This window comes from Stegodyphus dumicola, chromosome 5 (assembly GCF_044657685.1).
Source record: "Stegodyphus dumicola isolate Sdum_Otavi_A_Nest chromosome 5, ASM4465768v1".
Taxonomy (NCBI): domain Eukaryota; kingdom Metazoa; phylum Arthropoda; class Arachnida; order Araneae; family Eresidae; genus Stegodyphus; species Stegodyphus dumicola.
Genome location: NC_140772.1, coordinates 190,957,364 through 190,979,009, shown reverse-complemented (window position 1 = coordinate 190,979,009; position 21,646 = coordinate 190,957,364). Strand labels below are relative to the sequence as shown.

The window sequence follows — 21,646 nt, the reverse complement described above, 5'->3', positions numbered from 1 at the left end:
TGTTAATTAGGATAATTTAGTGCTTCCGAAGAGGTTTTCGATCTCCTTCATTGTGCCAAAATTCGATAAAATTTTTATTGGGATTAGTATTTTTATGTGTTTCAGAATAGGATTTAGGTTTTAAGTAGTAAATTTGGAATTGCTTCGGTTAAGAAGTTATTTTGGTCTCATCAAGAGGAGGTTTTTAGGATTGTCCATTTTGTGGTTAGTTTTATTATTATGTAGCAAACTGATAGATTTCATGAATTTTGGTTTTTAGAAATTTTAGGCAGCCATCGGTTCTTAAAAGTAAGGCACAGCATTGCATAAGAAAACTGCATACTGAGATAATTTCGAATGTTTCTGATTTGTTTAATAGTCTGGATTATAATTTTAAAATAAAATGTTGCAAAAAGAGTTTCCATTCAATCATCCATTACATTTGACTGTTTATTACCTTCTAATGTAATGAATTGTACTTTTAACGAAAAAGCTGGCAACTTAGATATTTCTGGCATTAAAGAAATAATTTTTCTAAGTTTTCTGTAAAAAAATCGCGTTTTTAAATCATTCAATATAGAACTGTTGAACTCAGATGTCGCTGGCGAGTCCGGATCGCATTCGTAAATGAATTTCAAGATCTGTCTTAAGGCCTATAAAGATTGTCGATGCCTTATGCATTTTCGACTCAATTTTTATCCTGGCGTTGTGCGTCATTGAAACTTTACTTCTGCCAATTCAAATTCCTTACTCGTTCCCTACAGAGGTACGCATTGCTGCGAGCTTTTATTGAGTCATCACTTAGAAGCCAAATAAAGCGTTTCCCAGATCATAAACACTACGAGCTACGTACTACGTTGTTCTTTTGCAGTTCAAGGCGGAGCAAGCTTGGTACCCGCGTCTCTTCATTTATTGGCATTCTTCATTGTTAAAAAAAAATGTAATAGCGTATTTTAGATTTGTGAAGTGAAGTGTGTTGTGCAATGTCATAAAATGTGCATGAATAGAGTAATCAACAAGATAAAGTTCCTGTCACCTTCTACTACGAAATCTTCTATCGTGAGCTACATTCGTCTTTCCTGACTCTGGCCATGCTTGAAAAATAATTGGTGTCTTAGTCAAGCACTCACCTAATATCAAATTATCTGCAACGAACTAAATTAGTATCATCATATATACAACTTACTCCTCTTGCCTTTACTTTCGTAATCGTTGGTCGTAGTTATATACTTTCAATTACAGAAGTGTTTTAAATGACGAAAATATTCATGTTTGGGCAACAACGAATTTTAAAAAAAGTTTTATTTTTGACAAATATAGAAATCTACCTTTTAATTCGATCTCTCTTTCTTGCTACACTTATATTTGGAAAAGTTTTATACTCTGTAACAAAAATAAATACAATCGATAGAAATTAACCGTCAGATATTTTTATTAAGGATTTGGATTTTGGATTATTCAGTTATGGCAAAGCACACGAGGGCTATCTGCTTAAAGGAAGGGATGCCTTTCGTGGAGGACTTTCTAAGGGAAACTGGCTCGTATACACGTTACACATGGGGAAAACCACGAAAACGCCCATGCAGCCAGCCCGTTCGCGGGATTCGAACCTCAGACCGAACTACCAGTTCAGCGTCTTTACCGCTCGGCCGCTGGTGGGCTTATTTTTATTAAGAATCAACATTAAACATGCACCACTTTCATTACATTTTTTTTTTCTTATTAGTTGTATACAGTGTAAACACGTATTAATTTCATTATATTAATTTTCTTACCTTGCGCTCAATTTAAACATATATTTTCATTACATCAAATTTTTGATCGTCTATCTACTTCTAAGCAATAAAAAAAATTAAAGTACTAGAAATGTATAAATTTTGAAACAATTATTACAAGATACTTAATAGATTACACATTTCAATTATAAAATCCTAGATCTATTATAGAGAAACCGATTACGTCATTATTTAACATTAATTTCTTTTTTTAATTTTTAAAGTAAATTGGGCTTATGAACTTACTGCTCTGCCACATCAAATTTCAAACGCCTAGCTCGGCCCACGAAAGAATTATACACAGAATCATATCTACTGAAATAATGAGACATATTTTTAAGTGATAAATGTAAAGAATTTTAATTTTTGTAACCTAATTCGTAAAACACCTATATTAAACTTAATTACTGATTACCTTATGTTTTTGATTTAAGTATAGCTAATTAATGTAAAAAATAAATAAGTTATGATACAATTAAATAGTAAAACACTTAGTAATTACATGCGAATAAGGAAAAATAACCGTTCATTTAATACACATAATTGCTAATGAAAATTACAAATATGTTTTAATTTTTTAGCGTGTTAATTTTTAAGCTATACTTACACACATTTAAATAAAACAAACTTACACCAAAAACAACACATATTAAACTACTGTTCAAAAGTTAAGTTACATAACGAATCAAAATTTTTTCAAGTAAATAAAGTACTTCAATACATTTCTTGTCAACTCCAATCATTATCGAAAAGTCTACTATATTTTATATTTGCCAGTCTCTATTTCCGAATATAGAGATCATTATTACATAAAGGATGATAAACTGAAGGGTCAAAACAGTAGGTATACGAGAGCTACTGTATATTTCAGCATATAACTTGCACTTTTAATACCAAATAATGATAATACTAATAATAAGATCGAAACGTAACGGGTGCGCGTTTATACGCCGGGCATAAAAATGATAAGATTCAAAAACATGAAAGAGATAAATATAAAAAATTAGATTTCTACATGTACCTAAATGCTCTTTGTTTAAAAGAAATGAAATATTTCATGAACTTAAAAATTGTCTTTATCGAATAACTGAAAAGTCTTCCGGTTATATCTTCAGCCACATTATCTGTTTCTTCACCATCATTGTTACTCTGATCCAAAAATAAATCCGCTTGAAATAACTGCCATGTCTGTATTACAAGTTTTCAACAGTTTCTTCGTATTATCCGTTAGATGGTCCCCAAACTCAAAGACTTTCTGGATTCTTTAAGGTAACAGGACATTTTTGCCAAACATTTCTTATCCACGATTTTACACCATTTCCGTCCATACATCTTTCTCGTGAATATGAAAGAAAACACCATTCGGAAAATTACATTTCAGCGTCGTCTTTCTTTTAGAAATAACCGTGGGTTTTAATTTTGCACTCCTGCCAACCAAAGAAAGTATTACGATGAGGTAAGATTTTTCGTGACCTGTTTTTTTTTTTTTTTTCACATGAGTTGTATTTCCTATCGTATCAAACTTTACTGGAAATTCATCCACGTTTTCAATACATGACAGTAAATAATTTTTTTGCCTTCGTAAGTCAATAACATGCTTCTGGAAACTTATCAATTTGTTGTTCGAATCTTTCGAAAGCCTTCGCATAAAAATCTTTTTTTTTCTTCCCCCTCTTGGAACTAAATTATTCCGTGCAATAAATCGACTACACCAACTCAAAGTTGTTTTAAAGTTTTCACTCTTATTTGCATTCTTTTTCGGCTATTTTTAAGGCAAAAAAAAAAAAAAAAAAAAAAAAAAAAAAGGACGCTCTTTCTCTTTACAATTAATCTATTCTAGCGATTTTATAGGCAACACCTTCTTCTAGAATAGGCCATTTCGTTAATTCTTTACGCAGAGCACGTTTATTCTTTGGCATATTAATTATTTGTGATTCCATTTTTCTTCCACTCACATATGGTGCTGTCACCAACACTAAACATCCTTCCTGCACCACGATTTCGATTTTCATTCTTAAACTGAATGAATTTGCATTTGAAACTAGCACTGTGTTTCTTTGATTTGGCAGCTGCCATACTTACTCCTAAAACGAACATTAGGTCAATTGCATTTCAACTAAAAAAAAATGCGATTCACTAAAGCCTTTGATGTTCATTCAAAATCACGGCTTCAGATGACTGGATAAAGAGAAAACATCCGCCTCCTAATTCCGCGAATTTATTTGGGTCGGAGGTGCGCTCTTACGCCAAATTGTGTCCCCTTTTTCTGGAAAATCTAGAATAGCATTCTTGTGCACATCTGCACTGAATACAACCCATCATGTTTGCAGAATTATTTACTCCCTCAAGCATTTTCCCATTTATCGCTTGTCACTTTAGTATACCATAATTCGAAAGCATAGGAAAAGTCTTCGAATGAATGACTTCAAAGGCATTATACAGTGAACATACCTAAAAATTTTAAAAATGTAATTTGATATTATAAGTGCACGTTATACGCTGGAATATACAGTGCAGAATTCAACAGCTTTGAAAATATACAAGGCTGGCAAGTATCTTCTACAGTGGAAAAATCCAGCTATACGAAACTAATTTCAAAATTTAGTACATTGTATTTTTACACTTTGTTCATAGTAGCAGTGTTATGTTACTAATTTAAATATTTTTATTTTTTATATAACTTAAGTAGTATCATTTGAATGTTTGCAATAACTTTTCTTGATACCATATAGAAGTATACTGCGCTCACTAAGTCCATACTCGGCCTTTACTTTCGCAACTGTTGGTAGTAAAGATAGATTCCCAATTACAAAAATTTTTAAACGGCCCAAGTATTCAAGCTTTGACATTTTAAATTTAAAAAATCAATAACTTTTTATACGTTATTTAGATCTTTCTACTTATATTCAGGAAAATATTACACTCATTATAAAAATTAAAATACAAAAAGGTCTGACTTCCGTTCGACAAAAATTAAGATGTGTAATTTTAAAGTCAGCGTTTTTTAAGGATCTTACAGCTACAGAACATCGAAATTGTCCCTTTTCTTGAAGGGTCAGTTAAAAAAAAATAATTTAGGATAAATCAAAGTTGTTTTCAGTTATCAATGTTATACACAGTCAGGGCTATGCACAGGTACCCTTTTGCCGCGGCCAAACTTCGGTTACTTTACAGCAATACATCGCTACTGCCGGAAGCAAAGTACTTTTATTTTCCACGCCACAATGTGTTGTCATTCTGTAAAGCCTAAGATATTCAACTTTGAAACTTAATCTGAAAGTTACTGATTAATAAACTAAGCGATTTCAAAGCAATAAACGCAGTTGTTAAGAATTTTTTTTTTCTACTTTCTAATATGATTAAGTAAAAATGGATTAAAATAATAAGATCTGATGAGAAATATCTAATATTTTTATGAAATTACTCAAGCTAGGACCATAAAAATCATAATATACTTTTTTTCTTTTTATGATAAATATTTTAGGCAACGGAAATGCCTAGTTTTTAAAGAAATAATGTAGCGAAATATATTTTTAAAAAATGTATGACAATCTCTAACAATATTGGGAATTCTAAAGACATGACGTGCTAAAATATTTTGTGACTTTGCAATTTAATTTCATGTGGTGTAAGTGCAAAGAATATGATATTTAGTAAATAAATACACAAAAAGTTAATAATAAAAAGACAAAAAAAGTTTTGTAAGTCATCTTAGTAAGAAAACTAAATACTGATATAATAACTAAGAAATGACTGAAAAAATGTTAAAATGTATGCCAACATTTAATACTAAATCGAAAATTCTAAAGATATGCTGATTTTAAAAATGTTGCGATTCTGCTGTTGAGTGGCGTTACGTGCAAACAAAGTGAAGTTTAATAATAAAAGCTAAAATGACAAAAAAAAAAAAAAAAAAAAAGTATGCTAAGCAGGAGTGAGTAATTGAGCAGACTAGTAAACTGCAATGCTTAGCTAGCGAACAAAAAAACTTAACAGACCCCATAGTGCAATGTCTTCCGAATCTTTCAAGGTGGGATTTTTTCCCCCCTTTAGACCAAACGATTAAGGCCAGAAGGGCAATTAATTTCGTTTTGCCTTTTTGCGTTGAAAACGTTAAGTGTGCGTTTCACTTTTCAAATTGTTGCCACCAAATATTATTGCCCTTTAAAGAAATTAAGTAATGAAGAATCTGCATAACTGTATTATGTGTTTCGCACTGTGATAAAACAACATACCTAGAGCCATCAAACTTTGAATAACGTAATCCTCCACCGAATATGGGCATCTCGAAGCCCTAATTTGAAATTTGTTTTATTGTCGATTTCATATTTTGTAAAACTTTAACGAATTTTTGATTAACAATCTCAATGATTTCAAAGCGAGGAATGGCAACGTTGTACAGAAAAAGCATTTCTTATCTCTAGCGCGCGAGGTTGTGTATCGGAAATTCAAAAGATATGCTCATTTTAAAATTATTTTGCGATATTGCTCTTGAACTGGATTTTATGATTTAAGAATGAAGCACATGATATTTAATAAATAAAAGTAACACACAAAACGTTAAAAAAACGCCACTTAGGGCCTAATGTAAAATCTGAAAGCTTTCAGGTTTTTTTAGAGGGGGTAAGAAATATGTTTGAAACACATATTATTGGATACGGCCGTTGCTATTACCTGACTTAAACTCGATTTTTTTTTCCTCTGAGGGTTTCGGGAAATATTATGAAAGAGAATCAACAAGTCTTAAGACAAATTCAATCGTACATTAGCGGCGAGAGTGTGCAACACCAATTACTATATTAAGTTAATTCAAGAATACTTTATTTTACGGGTACAGTTATGTGCAGCAACCGAAAGCAGTTATTTCAAACAAACATACTAAAATTATTCAATTAGGGACACCAATGTTTCACCTTAGAAGTACTCATGTTAGTAGCGTCTTTTGAATTATAAGGCTGTCATATATATATATATTAAAGCAAACTTCTAATTTTAACTGACAATAGCCCCTTTTATCCTTCATTTTAATTTGCGTATTTTTCCTCTCTGCCCTAAAAACGCTAACCATTTATAATATATCTATCTAAACTGCGTAGTTTCAAAATTAACTAGTATCATACATCTTACATAATGCTGCAATGCAGATCACCTTTAAGCCAATCACTGAATAAGATTTCAATTGAAACCAAAATCTTTTGACTCTCTCCCATGTTTCTTCTGAACCGACTTCTTTCTTGCCTGCCACTGATACGTTACGGCCCATTTCTCTCTATCATCCATTGTATGTATTAAGATGGAAGCTACCAAAAATGTGGGGGTGCACATTATGCTTATAATGATGTAAATCAGAATATGTGTCTCAAGAATTGCATTATCTAGTAATAAAATTATGTTGTATCGACAGCTATGTTTGTCTACAGGTTCCAGCCTTCTATGTCGCAACTACAGATTCCATATTCTAGCACCATTGACAACCATCAAACCATTATTAAAAGCAATTTGTATCATCCCTCTCTTTGCATCCTCAATTTATTACATATATCTCTATATATATTTGCACAAACAATATTTCTTAGTTTCAGAAATTATTTATTTTCTATTTGTTATTGTGTACAATTAACGTATTGTTACGGATTTGCTAATTAAATAGCTAATGTTATAAGAATTATAAATTAAATTGTTTTATTCCCCGTGCAGTGCAGCGCCTGACGAATATTAAAGGAAAGCTAAGCCGGAAAAATTAAAAATACAAGAGCACGTGCATTTAACATTTAATAAATAAATATTACTTTTTGATTTTCGCGCACTTTAAAAAGCTTCTATAAGCAGCATGAAAACCTCTCAGTTCGTTGTTGTTGTTTGTTAGTTTGTTGTTGTTTTAAGAGTTTGTTTAGAAAACTGCTCTTGTTGACTGTAGCGAATTCGCGGATTAGCTTTCTCTAGCTGTTTTGAATTAAGTTCTTTTGAACGTTTGAGTAGTTAAAAGATAACGACTGCGAGAAATTGTAATACTGCACGAATATCTGAGGAAATTTAAGCATTTCTGCTGTGATAATAATAAATTTTGTTCATTTTTCATCAGACTTGTGCATTAATTTCGTAACGAACCCGTACACACGCAACAGTATTCAGATGACTTATTTTTTATTGCTGGTGTTGTTATGCTGATGCTAGTAACAGCTGATCTTAAGAGTATTTAAGAAATGTTTCTTCATCAGTTATTGAAACACAATGTTCTGATTATTGATTATTAAAAAAAATATCATTCCATCTTTAATTTTTCTTCTTATTCAAAGAACATGCAGAATTTTATTTATTTATTTATTTAGAGAAAAGTTTTGCAGTAGATTATTGCCATTTGCATTCTGTGCTAAAAATTAACCTAAAATTTTTTTATTGATCACAACTTTTCGCGACAGGCTGCATATCAATGCTCGTCACAATCTATTATCAGAGACTTTTTCTAAGCTGATATTTCACTTTTAGTTACATACAAATTTAAATATTGCTCTCTGCAATTTGAACATGATCCGATTTTCAAGAAAAGCTGTCTGCAACTTTAAAATGAAAATTTCAGTCAGATTTTGTGAGAGGAATCAATTTTTTTTTGCATTTTATCATGAGTTTAACATTTTCTACCAATCTTCTCAACTCTGCTAATTTTTAAAGTTGGTGGGAAAATATGTAAATAGTGCAAAATGCAGTAAAAACTGATGAAAAATGCTGCCTCGAGCACAAAATACAATTATGCACTTGCTCTGATTTGAAACTAAAGTTGAATTCGGGTGTAGGGCATGCTTCTTAAGGGGGAGGCAGAGAATGAGATTGAAAAAAATATCACATCTTGCAAACTCGCAAGGAAACGGTAATGAATGGTATCAACATCAGCGCATCAGTAGGTACCAGCTACTATCCAAGTACCAAATTTTCCTTTTTTTTAGAGAGGGATGAAACTTAATTTATCAATTGCATGTATTATAAGGTATTCTAATGTTATCTGGGCCAGATTCAGAAATGAATGTATGTATGTATGCACTTGTGCATATATGTATGTGGGTATGCATACACATAGATATGTACCTATATATGCATACATGAACACATACACCTATACATACATTTCTGAATCCAGTCCTGATAACAGTAGAGTACATATTTTAATTTATCTTCGATTAGTGTGATTAAGATGAATCTTTTAACCAAGGTCATCTAAGTTTATGATGATGCTGCCCAGTTGCATCTGGTAGCTGCCTATAATTTAACTCTGTATAGTATAAGTTGTTGCAAAGTCTTCAAATGAAAACGCCTAGCTCCAAGTATGGGCGACACTGGCAAATGACTAGGATGCTGATTTTCAAAGTTTTCACCATATTGTGACAATGTCCGATGGAGGAATAAGGGTGAAATAATAACATATTGCCTTGTATCGCTAAGTACAAGAGGTAGGAAGTCAATTTCAAAATTATCTCTGTATGAAATCTTAAAATCAATTTGACTCAAAGATTTAGAAAATTCTTCATTATAGAGAGAGTGGACTTAAACATGTTTCAGTTAAGGCTCGCTACTTAACAGAAGTATCAAATGTTGAACCTGGGTTAAAAAGATTATATAACTGAACTAAAAGCTCAGAAGTTAGGATACCTTTTTTCTAGTTCCAATATAATAATTTCATTAATGACTATAGAATTCTAAAAAACTAATGCATTAAAAAAACATTTTTGAGTCATAGTACAGTGTATGAAAAAAAAAAAATCTGAAAGGTTTCAGATTTTAAATTATGTCCAATGGGGTCTTTTTTTAACGTTTTGCGTGTTACCTTTATTTATTAAATATGTTCTTTGCACTTAAACCATAAAATTCAGTTCAACAGCAATGAGCATATCTTTAGAATTTTCGAAACACAGTTCTGCGCCCTGGAGATAAAAAGGTTTTCTCCTCCCCCCGGTAGAGTGCTGCCATTGCTCGCTTTGAAATCCTTGAGTTTGTTAATCAAAAATTCATTAAAGTTTCACAAAATATGAAATCAATAATAAAACAAATTGAAAATTTGGGCTTTTGCAGTAGCCCATATATTTGAGCCCATATTCGCAGTAGAATTACGTCATGCAAAATTGGATATCACAATGCGAGAAACATATACGTATACATTTATGCGGATTCTTCATTATTTAATTTCTTCATATATAACACAGGGCGATAGTATTTGGTGACAACGATTTGAAAAATGATACAGCCTTTTAAAGTTTTCATTGCAAAACGAAAACAATAGTCCTTCAAAGACAAAGCCCCTTTGGACTAAAAAAAAAAAAAAAACTTCTACATTTGTATTAGCAACTTTAAAAATTAAAAACTGGATGTTAATTACAGATAACAATCAGAAGCAAAAATATTATCCTAAAATATTTAATTATCCCTAATTATTAATATTACAAACTATTTTAGCACTAATATTACAAATTATTTTACTCTAACAACATATCAAAGTACCTTTACATGTAGAAATGACACTAAAATAAACAGGCAAAGTTGCATACAATTTATAATCTTAGGGATTCGTTTTATTAAAAGCTGAATAAATTGTGAAATTAATTTCATTAAACTCTTAAAAGGGAGCCCAGGTGGTGAAGTCATTAAAACACTGATACACTGGTTATCATAAATTAAGGAAAAATCACAAAACTAGCGATAAGTCCCTCAAAAATAAACCAATCCGTGTAAAATTTGAATATGTTGCCAAGTAAGAGTAGCTGAGTAAATCTGCAATATGCAAATTAGTAGCGCTGCACTCGGAATACGTCATCTGCGAGGAGAATAAAAGCCCATGTTTGAGAGCAAGCCCACATATTTCACTGTGAGAGTGACATCAGAAATCTGAGATAGCCAATTCGTAACAATGACCTCCAGGCATCATTTGCCTGCAGAACTACAATGGAGAACCATTGGGAGACTAGAGGCAGGATAAAGTCAAACAGAAGTGGCCAGATGGCTAAATGTGAGTCCTTCTGTGGTTCATAGACTTTGGAGGCGATTTCAAACCACAGATTAGGCCTCTAGGAGGTTCAGCCATGGACAGCCAACTGCTACGACGAGCACCCATGACTGATATTAGACATTATGTGCACGCAAGAATAGAACCGCTACTCTTCTTAGATCCTCCCTTGCTGCAGCCACTGGAAGGTCAACGTCAACTGTGCGTAGAAGGCTTCACGAAGGTGGTCTGTATGCGAGACGACCAGTGCCGTGCCGCTCACGTCACACCATAGGAAGGACCATTTGCAGTAGGCACGACATGTCCACTGGATGCCTGATCAGTGGAGGGCTGTTCTCTTTATGGATGAGTCCACGTTTAGTCTAGAAAGCGATAGTAGGCGTTATTTGATATGGAGAGAACCTGGAAGCCGTTATCATACATCAAACATCCGTTAAAGAGATGCATACGGAAGAGGCAGTTTCTGTGTTTGGGCTGGCATCTCTTTGGGTGGACGCATTGACCTCCATGTCTTTCCAACGGAAACCGTGAATGCTCCGATTTATATAGATGACATCCTTGATGCTTATGTGCGTCCATGTGCCGGGACAATAGGTGATGCTTTTCTGTTACAGGACGACAAAGCAAAACCACACAGGCCTGGCATCGTAGATGATTAGCTTCAACAGGAAACAATTATGCGCATGGAGTGGCCAGCTCGATCCCCGGACTTGAATCCGATCGAGCACGTTTGGGATGCTTTAGAGAGACGTCTAGCTGCTCTCAATCCGCATCCTCAGACCCTTGCCACGCTTGAAACTGCTTTGTAAAAGCAATGGCTCTCGCTTCCTATGGAACTGGCAGATCGCATAATTGAAAGCATCACACATTGCTATAAGCGCTGCATTGCTTCTAGAGGCAACCATATTCCATATTGAAGGTACTTTTCCTATAGCAAACTGACAGCTTCGATTTGTTCATTTTATACATGTGCTAATTTCTATACTACCATAATTGTCTGGTAATTTATTTTTATGTTATTTGATACCTTACTATGTGTTGTGTATTATGGGTAAGTTTCATAAAATTCTACATGTAACTTTTTCGGTAATCGTGATTTTTCCTTAATTTATGATAACCAGTGTAGTTTGACGCAAGTTCTGTTCCAGGTGAATGGGCTCGTGCATGGGCATTTTCATGTTTTTTTTTTTTTTTTTTTTTTTTTTCCCCTCCCTCCATGCATAATGTGGATGCAAGCCACATTTCAATTAGAAAGTTCTCTGTGAAGGTAATGCTTTACCTTAGTTAAACAGACCTTGCATACTTTGCCATTGAATAAACCAAACCTAAATTCTTAAATATGATAGTGTATTTCTAAAAATAGTCTGATGAAACAGATAGCACAGGGATTTCTCATTTCTTACATCTTTGTTTAAAAGTGACTAAAATAAAAAGATCATATGATTATGGGAAACACATAAGAGCTATCTGCCTATGGGAATTTATACTTTTACAGAGAACTTAAAGACCTTCTCAAACATATCGATGTAAACTACACCTAAACAAAGTTTTAGTGAATTGGGACTGAATTCATAATAAAAAGTATCAAAGAAAACGATATGCAATTAATTTCTTCAGCAGTAATTAAACTTAGGGAAACTACCAGTGCCCTGAGCCAATGTTGCCTACTGGACATCATTAAATGTGTTGTCCTTATCTATTACAAGTGTTCTTGAGTTAAAGATTCTTGAGTACTGTCAATAAAAAGTTTTAAAATGTCACATAATTTGTTCTTTGTTTTGTAAAACTATCTGCAATTAACATGACAGATGTATCGAATTTTAACAAAAGTTTCTTGCAAATATCGTCTGCGCAACAGTTCCTGTTCACGTGTTTAATCATATTTTGTCAAATGATTTTCAGCATTTGAAAGAAAGAGACTTGCTTTAGAACACTGTCTTCTGAAATTTATAAAAAAAATATCGTTACCATTAAGTTCAAAGTATCTGAAATAGAACTGTCATGCTACCAGATTACAGCCATCATTTACTTCCATTCTGTTGCAAAAAGTCATCAAATCATGCACAGCTTTAGGCACTAATGTTGCATTATATGGTACTGTGAAGGTTTGGTACTGAAAGATCAAAAACAAGGATTATGACATTCAAGAAGCAGAGTTCTCTGGCCAGCCTACTGATGTTTAAGAGGCCCGCCTGCCAGAACTTGTGGAAGAAGATCAGTATGCAACCACTCGAGAGCTTGCTAAGGAGCTAAATGTTAGTGCCATGTCCATTAGTCATGCTATGCATCGCATGAACTTATGTACATATTCAATCACTGGGTGCCGCATGAGCTGACTCGAGCAGATGCTAGTCCATGTTGAATCCGCTATCAAGGAAAATCATCAAACTAAGTTCTTGCCCAAAAAGGTAATGTTCCATCAAGATAATGCAAGACCACACGTCTGCTTTCACAGGCTGGACTCTGTACAGACTCGAATGGGATCTTTTGCCACACTTACCATAACCTCAACATCGCTCCTTCGGCCTTCTAGCTTTTTCAGACCTGTAGCTACATCTTGCTAGTGTTATCTTCCATTCTGCATAGCATGTCCGAAATGAGGTTGATCTGTTTTCGGACTTGTGGCCATTAAGTTTCTGGGCCAAAGGCTTTGAAAAACTACCAAAACATTGCCAGAAAATCATAAATTTGGGAGGTGACTATTGCTCATACTAAAAGTACAGCTTTCATGTTCCCCCCCCTAACTTTAACCTTTTTTTGGCTGAAAACTTTTGTTACAGCCAGATATATCATTTATGCATTCAAGCCTTCATTTTTGCCCTAATGTTTTTAATAATGTAATGGCATTAATGTTTTCCTGTGGTTTAACATTGTCAATTATATATATTGAATGTATAGTATCTTGTCTCCTAGCTGCTTAGGATTTTAACAAAAATAGGATATCTTTGGCTCTTTGTCCAAAATGATTACTTGGATTCATTTGTATATTATATTTTTTATAAGTAAATAATTTTGGATAATAAATTTTTTATTAAAATGTAATATCATCAAAATTTAAAATTATGTTTTATTATAAATAAAAGTCATAAATCACAAAAATTTAATGCTTTTTTTTGTATTTTATAAATTGCTTTTGTAATAACTTTTTATTTAATTTTTCAGTAGCAATAAAGAAGATTTTCTTTCTCAAATTGCCAACATGTGCTTGCATATAACAATTATAGGTTGTATTGTTTCCTGTTTCAACTAGCTTATGGTTAGTTTCTTCAGTATGGTTGCAGCTAATCAAGCTTTTAAAATCCACTGTATGTTTATGAAATCTGTTCTAAGACAAGATATTGGCTGGTTTTATTTCAAATTTCAAGTTTATGTTTTTATCACTGAAACACGAGTCTTTTCAGTTTATTTATCAGCTATTTCTACGAAAGTTTCCCGCCACCGCAAATATCGTCTGCACAAATAATTCATGTTGGCATGTTTAATCATATTTTGTCAAACGATTTTGGCTTTTGAAAGAAAGTGACTTTCTTTAGAACACCGTGTTGTGAAATTTGTAAAAAAGAATGTCATTATCATTAAGTACAAGGTGTTTGAAATTGAACTATCGTGCTACCAGATTAGAAACCATCATTTACTTCCTAGTTTGTTGCAAAAAGTCAGCTACAGAATGTCACTAAATCATGTGTACAGCTTTGTGTACTAATATTGTATTATATGACACTGTGTAAGTTTGTGCTAAAAGTTCAAAAACAAGGACTATGACATTCAAGAAGCAGAGAGCTCTGACCAGCCTACTGATGTTGATGAGCCTGCCTGTGAGAACTTGTGAAAGAAGTTCAGTATGCAACCACCTGAGAGCTTGCTAAGGAATTAGTGTCATGTTCACTCATTGTGCTATGCATCACATATACTTGATGTGGAAGTTCAATTGCTGAGTGCCGCATAAGCTGACTTGAGAACATAAAGGACAGATGTGTTCGCGCATGCACTAATCTGCTCGAATATCAACACAAAATTCTGATCTGGATTGTCACTTGTCATGAAAAGTGTATTTACTTCAACACAGGCTGAAAAGGGGGTTGGTCTGCACCCGGTGAGCCCGTCGGCAACATTGCAAAGCACAGTTTGACTAACAAAAAGATCTTACTTTGTATCTGATGGGATTGCCATTGTATTATCCACAAATGGTATCTGAAAAAAAAAAAAAAAAGTAAAACCATAACAGTAAGGTATGCAGCCAGATGCTAGTCTGTGTTGATGCTGTTATGAAGGAAAAATGTCAAACTGAATTTGGGCACAAAAAAATAATGTTCTATCAACATAACATAAAACCACATGTGTCTGCATTCACTGCTGGACTCTGGACATAAATGGAAAAACTACCAAAATGTTGACAGAAAATCATAGATTTGGATGGCGATTACTACCCGCACTCACGATACTGCTTGCATTTTCTTTTCTAACTTTATTAAGAACATTTTCTGATGGAAAATTTCCATTACAAACAGATAGTTCTTGTATTAAAAAAAATTCTGTTACAATTAAAATGACTTAATAACAATGGTATGTTTTCTCACAGGAAATATCAAATTAATATATATATATCATAGTACATAAAATATTATTTAGCTCATATTGTTCTCCAACAGAAAAGATCCTAAACTCTTAAGCATGTCAAAATTATTCGGGTATTTAGGTAATATTTTAGGATACTCCATAGATTATTGCGAAGTTGTTGTTTTATTTATGGTAACCTGAGTATCTTATGGTTTATGTTTTAGAAACCCTATCATGATGTGATTGTTTGAAACGCATGATCGCGCTGCTGCGAGGATATTTCTGAGGGCTTATTTCTGTATTTGATGTTAGGAAAAACATTGCTTATTTTGTGCTTTACAATATACAATGGCTGCTGGCGGTAAGATTAACCTGAAGTTTCTGTATGATTTGGAACGAATGGGAAAGAATGCATTAATTGACAGGTATGTAAATGTAGGTTTAAATGGCTTCATTGGCCTTTCAGTAAATCATGCACCGACATTTAAGGATCTGGAAACCAGAGCTCATATCAACACTATCAGTGTATACAAGGTATAATTAAAAAGGGATTTTCGAAGGATGTCACTGACAGTCTGGCACCGTGGAGGATATTTTCGATTCTTACTTTTGTGAATTTATGTGGCAATGGCAGCATACAAATTCTAGTTCGGACAATTTTAAATAGTTTTTGGATGTTATTACGGAAATCGGTGTGCCACACACCAAAGACACAGCAATTTCTAATTAAGGTAAATTGATAATTCCTTTTTGTACTTGCTCAGATTGGATAACATTTCAATTTCAATTCAATCGTATTTCAATTTGTATGTTATTTTCTTCTTTTATTTTTATTTAAAATGCAGTTTATTGAGATTATAATTTTTTTTTTTTTTTTTTTTATGTTTTTATCATGTTTTGGATGCCATTTCACTTGGAAGGGCATTGCACATAAACAGGAAAGCTGTCAAAAAAGTCTCCAATTTTTGCCAAGGGGGGGGACCTTGAAATATATTTTTCCCAATCATTCAAGTACTGAAATGCAGCAAAAGACCTATAACTACAAAGTTATAAATTGGATTCTAATATTAGATATTAAAGAATAACATAGTGTTTACAATATCTAACTATATAGCATCATGAATAGAGTGAATTAGCTATGAGAAAACACTGCATATGCATACATTGATATTGGTGCCATCAGTTAGCCAGCATTACATACTGTAACTGGAGATATTCATTACATTTTCATTGCCTTAAAGAAACATCTACAGAATTTTAAAGATTCAGGCTATATTTTTTTGAATGAAGTGATTAAGAGACCGGCAATAATTAACAGTGGAAGCTTTTATTAATGTTGACTCCCTGGTATGAATTTTTGACTTTTTTTATAAAATGTTTTAAGCCTCTCTAACTCTGACAGATGTAATATTTCTTTTAAGGTAATTTAACACGCACATTTCTCAAAAATTGCCGCAATTATCTTTTGTAAAATTACTAAAATCTGTTATAAGTTTGTTTTCATCACTAAACACACAAGAGTATCTGTCTAAGGAAACAGATTCTTTCATGGATGACTTTAAAATGGAGATTGATTCATATTCACATAATGCACTAAGAATCTGATTTAAGATATTTCGCAAGTGAAGTGCCATTCATGTCATTCTAAGTAAGAAAACTTCGTATAAAATATTAAAAATTAATTTGTGTTCATTGAAAAATAGATATTATTCTATGTGAGGTTTATAATACTTAACCTGATCTCGTATATACCAATACCTAATCAAAATTAAAATAACATGGAAGCTGAATTTTTTGGAGAATCTGGACAATTTCATAAGTAACAGAAACTATATTTAATTAATGTAGTTTCTGTTAATTAAGACAATAATTAAATTACAACAACAAATCATCATTTTTAATAATCAAAAATATTACAATACAATGACAAAATCTTCCTGTTTATTTATAACCAAAAAAGTATCTATAATAGTAGAAATTTTCTAAAAGACGGGGAAAAGAAAAAAAAAAAAAAAAAAAAAAAAAAAAACCACTTCACAGATTTCTAATCATGAAGTTCCTGAATGAGACATAATTGTGCAAAACACTTATTAAAGACATAAAAGATGTAGGAATACATAGAAAACTCTCTTTCCTAACAAAATATTTTCATCGAAAGGAAAACAAAGTATTTCGGTACTTTCTGATTAACTGCACTTCAGCAAAAAGTTGCCAATTCATCGGGAACTTAATGAATGAAATGAAGAAAAGCACTGGGTTGGTATTTTTATAGCTCATTCTTACTGTTCTATTTATAAAGAATCATAAAAAGAAACAGCTCATAAAAAATTATATAAGCAAAAAAAAAAAAAAAAAAAAAAACCAGAAATCCAAACTTTACATTTTTACAGCCAGTAGATAATGTTTGGGAAGTGATGATTAAATATATAAACCCTTGTATACTCAAATTTCTCAGTCGTATATGCCTGCATGGGTTGGTTGTTGTGGTGTGCATACTTCAAAATGTGTCAATTCTGCTAAATATTGAAACCAGTAGTGAAAACTGTCAAAACATATTAAATTTCTGATAAACACCAGCACAAAAACTAGGTTCATTTTCAAAAGTAAATTGACTGTGGGTTTAGTGGAATTAATAAATGATAAGCTATTTATCAAATCGTCTTTCTTGGCATTACAAAGTACAATCAGCATAAAGCTACCACTTTTTTTTGTTGTTGTTTTAATCCTTTACCAAAAGATTTACCAAATTTAGCAAAGATTACCAAAGATTTCAAAGATTTTTTAGACAATTTGAACTCAAAATACCACAAAGGAAAATCAGTAGTCCAGGACCAAGATGATTAACTCCAACATGACAACTCTTTCTGTTTGAAACCAATAACTGTTTCAGAGAATTAATCTTATTTAGAGAAATTTTAGCAACGTAAACTAATTCCTCAATTTCAATGTATAAGAAGCGGAGTTGTCAGAATTTTAGATTGAAACTATATCCATATTCTATCAGATGGATCATTATTAGATCAATTTAATACCAGAAAAGACCCGACTTGAATAATGGAGATATTTTTTCTCTTTTAATATGATATCTAATAAATGTTTTTTTAATTTGTCACAGTATTTAAGCTATTTAACTCATTTGCAACACACCTTAAAAACTGAAATGGTTTCCTTTTCCAAAAAGGAATTAAAGTTAAGCATTTTCCAAATTATTAGACATTGTACTGTTTTCATATTCTGCACATTCTACAACAATCAATACTCCTTAAGCAGCTACATACTTATTAATGATATAGAGCTCCTTTTCAATACACATTAAATACAGCAAAATGCAAAACTGCATTAAAACTAGATAACTAAGAAATGAAATGTTACACATTATGTATTAAGAAATACAATTAGTAACACAATGTTAAATGCATAAGCAGAGTGCATCTCAATAAATCAGCTTATGAATAAAGCTTCATGTTGTTTACACTATTAACATCAGAAAAAGCTCATTTAAAAAAAAAAAAAGAGATAGAGATTTGCAAACAACACGCAATTTAAATTTATACTTGTGAAACCATTTACAAATGCATTTGTAAGTGCAAAAATGGAAATGTTTTAAATGTCTCAGTCAAAAAGGAGCCGTAGAAAAGTTTAAATGTAATAATATGAGAAGGAAAAATTTTTTTTCAAATACTCACTCGCAGTTCCCGCTGAAAACAGACGTATTACAAGCAAACTGAAAATTGCAACACAGAAATTTATTTAAAACTATCAGGCCTCGTATTAAGCAGCGAGGCATAAATATATTACAAAGCTGATGGAGCTGTGTTTTCAAGCTGAAATACTCCTACAGAAAAATTAATTTCAATGCATTTCACTAACTAGATTCAAAATCGGTAAAACTAATTGGCTGTCACTATTTCAAATTCTCGACTGACTGATTGCGATTTCACGCGGAAACACGTCAGAAACCGTATTACAGCTGACTAAGGCTACTATATATATCTCTAGTAGCTCTACAGCTGACAAGTCGATGACAACAACACGACACGAGCGGAAATGACGTAAAGACGTGAAAACCATGATATGGCTAATATCAAGTGACCGTAAGAGGGCGCTAGAGTACTGTCAACAATTTGACTCTGGATTGTACAATGTTACTTAATAACATAAGATTTTTTTAAATATTTTACATTCAGTGAAAGATTCTTGAATATAATAATAGAGAGACGAGAAGAAATAGTCCCAAATTGCTTTAAAATAAGATGAAGGCGTTTTTCTTCGTCTTTCTGTGTTAACGTATTCTACTTCAGTGTGAGAAGGCCTTTGTCCCTTCCCCGGCGGCGTATTTCCAAACCCTACCCCACTTTTCGAATTTTTGACGTCATGGACAAATCGACTAGTTTCGCTTGGATCAAGGTTCTTTAATATACTAAGGTTAGGCCAGGAACGGAAAAAGCATGCCATTGGTTGCTGGTAGTGACGTCACCCGGGAGACAAGACGCATCGGCCGACGCGTCTGCTACATGATTTTGGTAATGGAAGAAATGTAAACTAAAGCAAAATGATCATTTTATATGTGGTAGATACACCGGAAATACCGGGTATATACTTTCCGATTAAGTATTTTGTTAAAGAAAATGTTTATTTTATGCACAGAATTCGTACGAATGCTGAAAATAATTGCAAACATTAAATTCTTTTCGTAAAGGAAAGCATTAGAAAATGAAAAACGATATTTAAGTTAATTAAGGGAAATAAATATTGTAAAACAAGGTATTTTTCAATATTTTTTCGTAGTATTGTTTGCACTAAATAAATCTTGTTGAACAGAACACATGATGGCATAACTGCTAAGACCATGGTAAAAACATAATCAAAAATTATTATTCTATTTATTTTCATTGCTCATGCACTTTTTTAATACAAATGAACTTTGACATTCCATGAGAAATATATGATCGTGATTTTCAGTTTAAATTATCTCAAGCAAAAATATATATAAAAAGATTTGACTTAACAAATTTATATTTAAATACCATAAAATTCTACAAATTTCTTAATATCCGTCATTATACTTTTAAATAGTATACTTATCACATTCTTTTTAAAGTGAAAAGTCACTTCATACTGATTCCCTTCAGATTTTAGCAGAAGTGCGTATATTTTCAGTATAATCTAAAAGTACTCTTATAATCCCTTACACTCCCAAGATTTCTATATAACATTTATCCTGACGTGATTATTTGCTATAGTAAATAATCTTCGATATTGGCATCCTGTTCTTCCTTCCATACATTAAAAATGAAACAATTAAAATACATTTTCTTACATATATACGCACAATTATAATAATAATAAACTTGCTCTACATCTTAGTTTCGGCCTACCAGCGGCCGAGCGGTAAAGTCGCTGAACACTGGTAGTAACACCGAATCCCGCGAACGGGCTGGCTGCATGGGTGTTTTCGTGGTTTTCCTCATGCGTAACGTGTATAAGAGCCAGTTTCCCTGAGAAAGTCCTCCACGAAGGCATCACACCTATTATGCAGATAGCCCTAGTGTGCTTTGCCATAATTAAATACACCACCACATCTTAATTTCAATTCAGCCTGTACACAAATTAAATATTTTAATTACTAATGTATTTTTATCATGTTGTTTCTTAAAATACTTTTGTTATACTCGAAATATGTGTTCAATATTAAATTATTTTTCTTTCTCTTATAATTAAAAAAAAGTTATATGGAATCAAAATTAAAACATATGCAGCAGTTAAATAACACTGAACAGAATATCTTGCTTACTCTTTCGCTATTTGTATTCTAGCATTATACACAGATTTGTTTTCCTTCAGGTTCAAGCATGTGCAAGTTATATCAGTTAAATTACATCACACATACCTGTATGCATCAGTTAAATAACACTGAAGGAAATATGTCACTCACTCATTCGATGTTTGCATCATAGTGTAGTCGAGAAATTGTTCTTTCTTCACGGTGAGGCATGTATCAGTTTACTTAGTTCGCAAAGCTTAACCCAGACGCTGCTTCAATACATAGAATTACGTTTGGGATGTAAAGAAAGTAACCAAAACATGTGAATGAATTTGGATAGGCGAATTTATTAACTAATCATTCAGGTACTCAGTATTGGTAAACATGACACTGAGTTTAAATATCTCACTACGATGTAAGTCTCATACACAAAATGAAGATTATGATAAAAAATAATTTAAAATGAGAAATTTTTCAATTTAAATGTAAAATAGCAGTAAAATGAAAAATAAATGTAAAATTACATCACAGTTATGTATGAAAACTACATAAATTCATTAAAAGAAATAGTTATTTTATCTG

At 32.4% G+C, this 21,646-nt stretch overlaps 1 protein-coding gene across 2 annotated transcripts in view; it reads right to left on the bottom strand.

The window, feature by feature from the left end:
- The window catches only part of LOC118193857 (choline kinase alpha-like), a 148,434-nt gene extending 129,129 nt beyond the window's left edge, over positions 1-19,305 (bottom strand). The window contains exons 1-2 of one of the 2 annotated variants that reach the window (XM_085817498.1): positions 18,987-19,305; positions 14,891-14,934 (exon numbers count right to left, since the gene is read on the bottom strand). In XM_085817498.1, coding sequence (XP_085673624.1) covers positions 14,891-14,913 — 23 coding nt within the window. In that variant the 5' untranslated portion in view covers positions 14,914-14,934; positions 18,987-19,305. The remainder of the gene's footprint in view (positions 1-14,890; positions 14,935-18,986) is intronic. The other variant, XM_085817497.1, reaches the window with a different exon arrangement.
- Between the last annotated feature and the right edge of the window lie 2,341 nt (positions 19,306-21,646).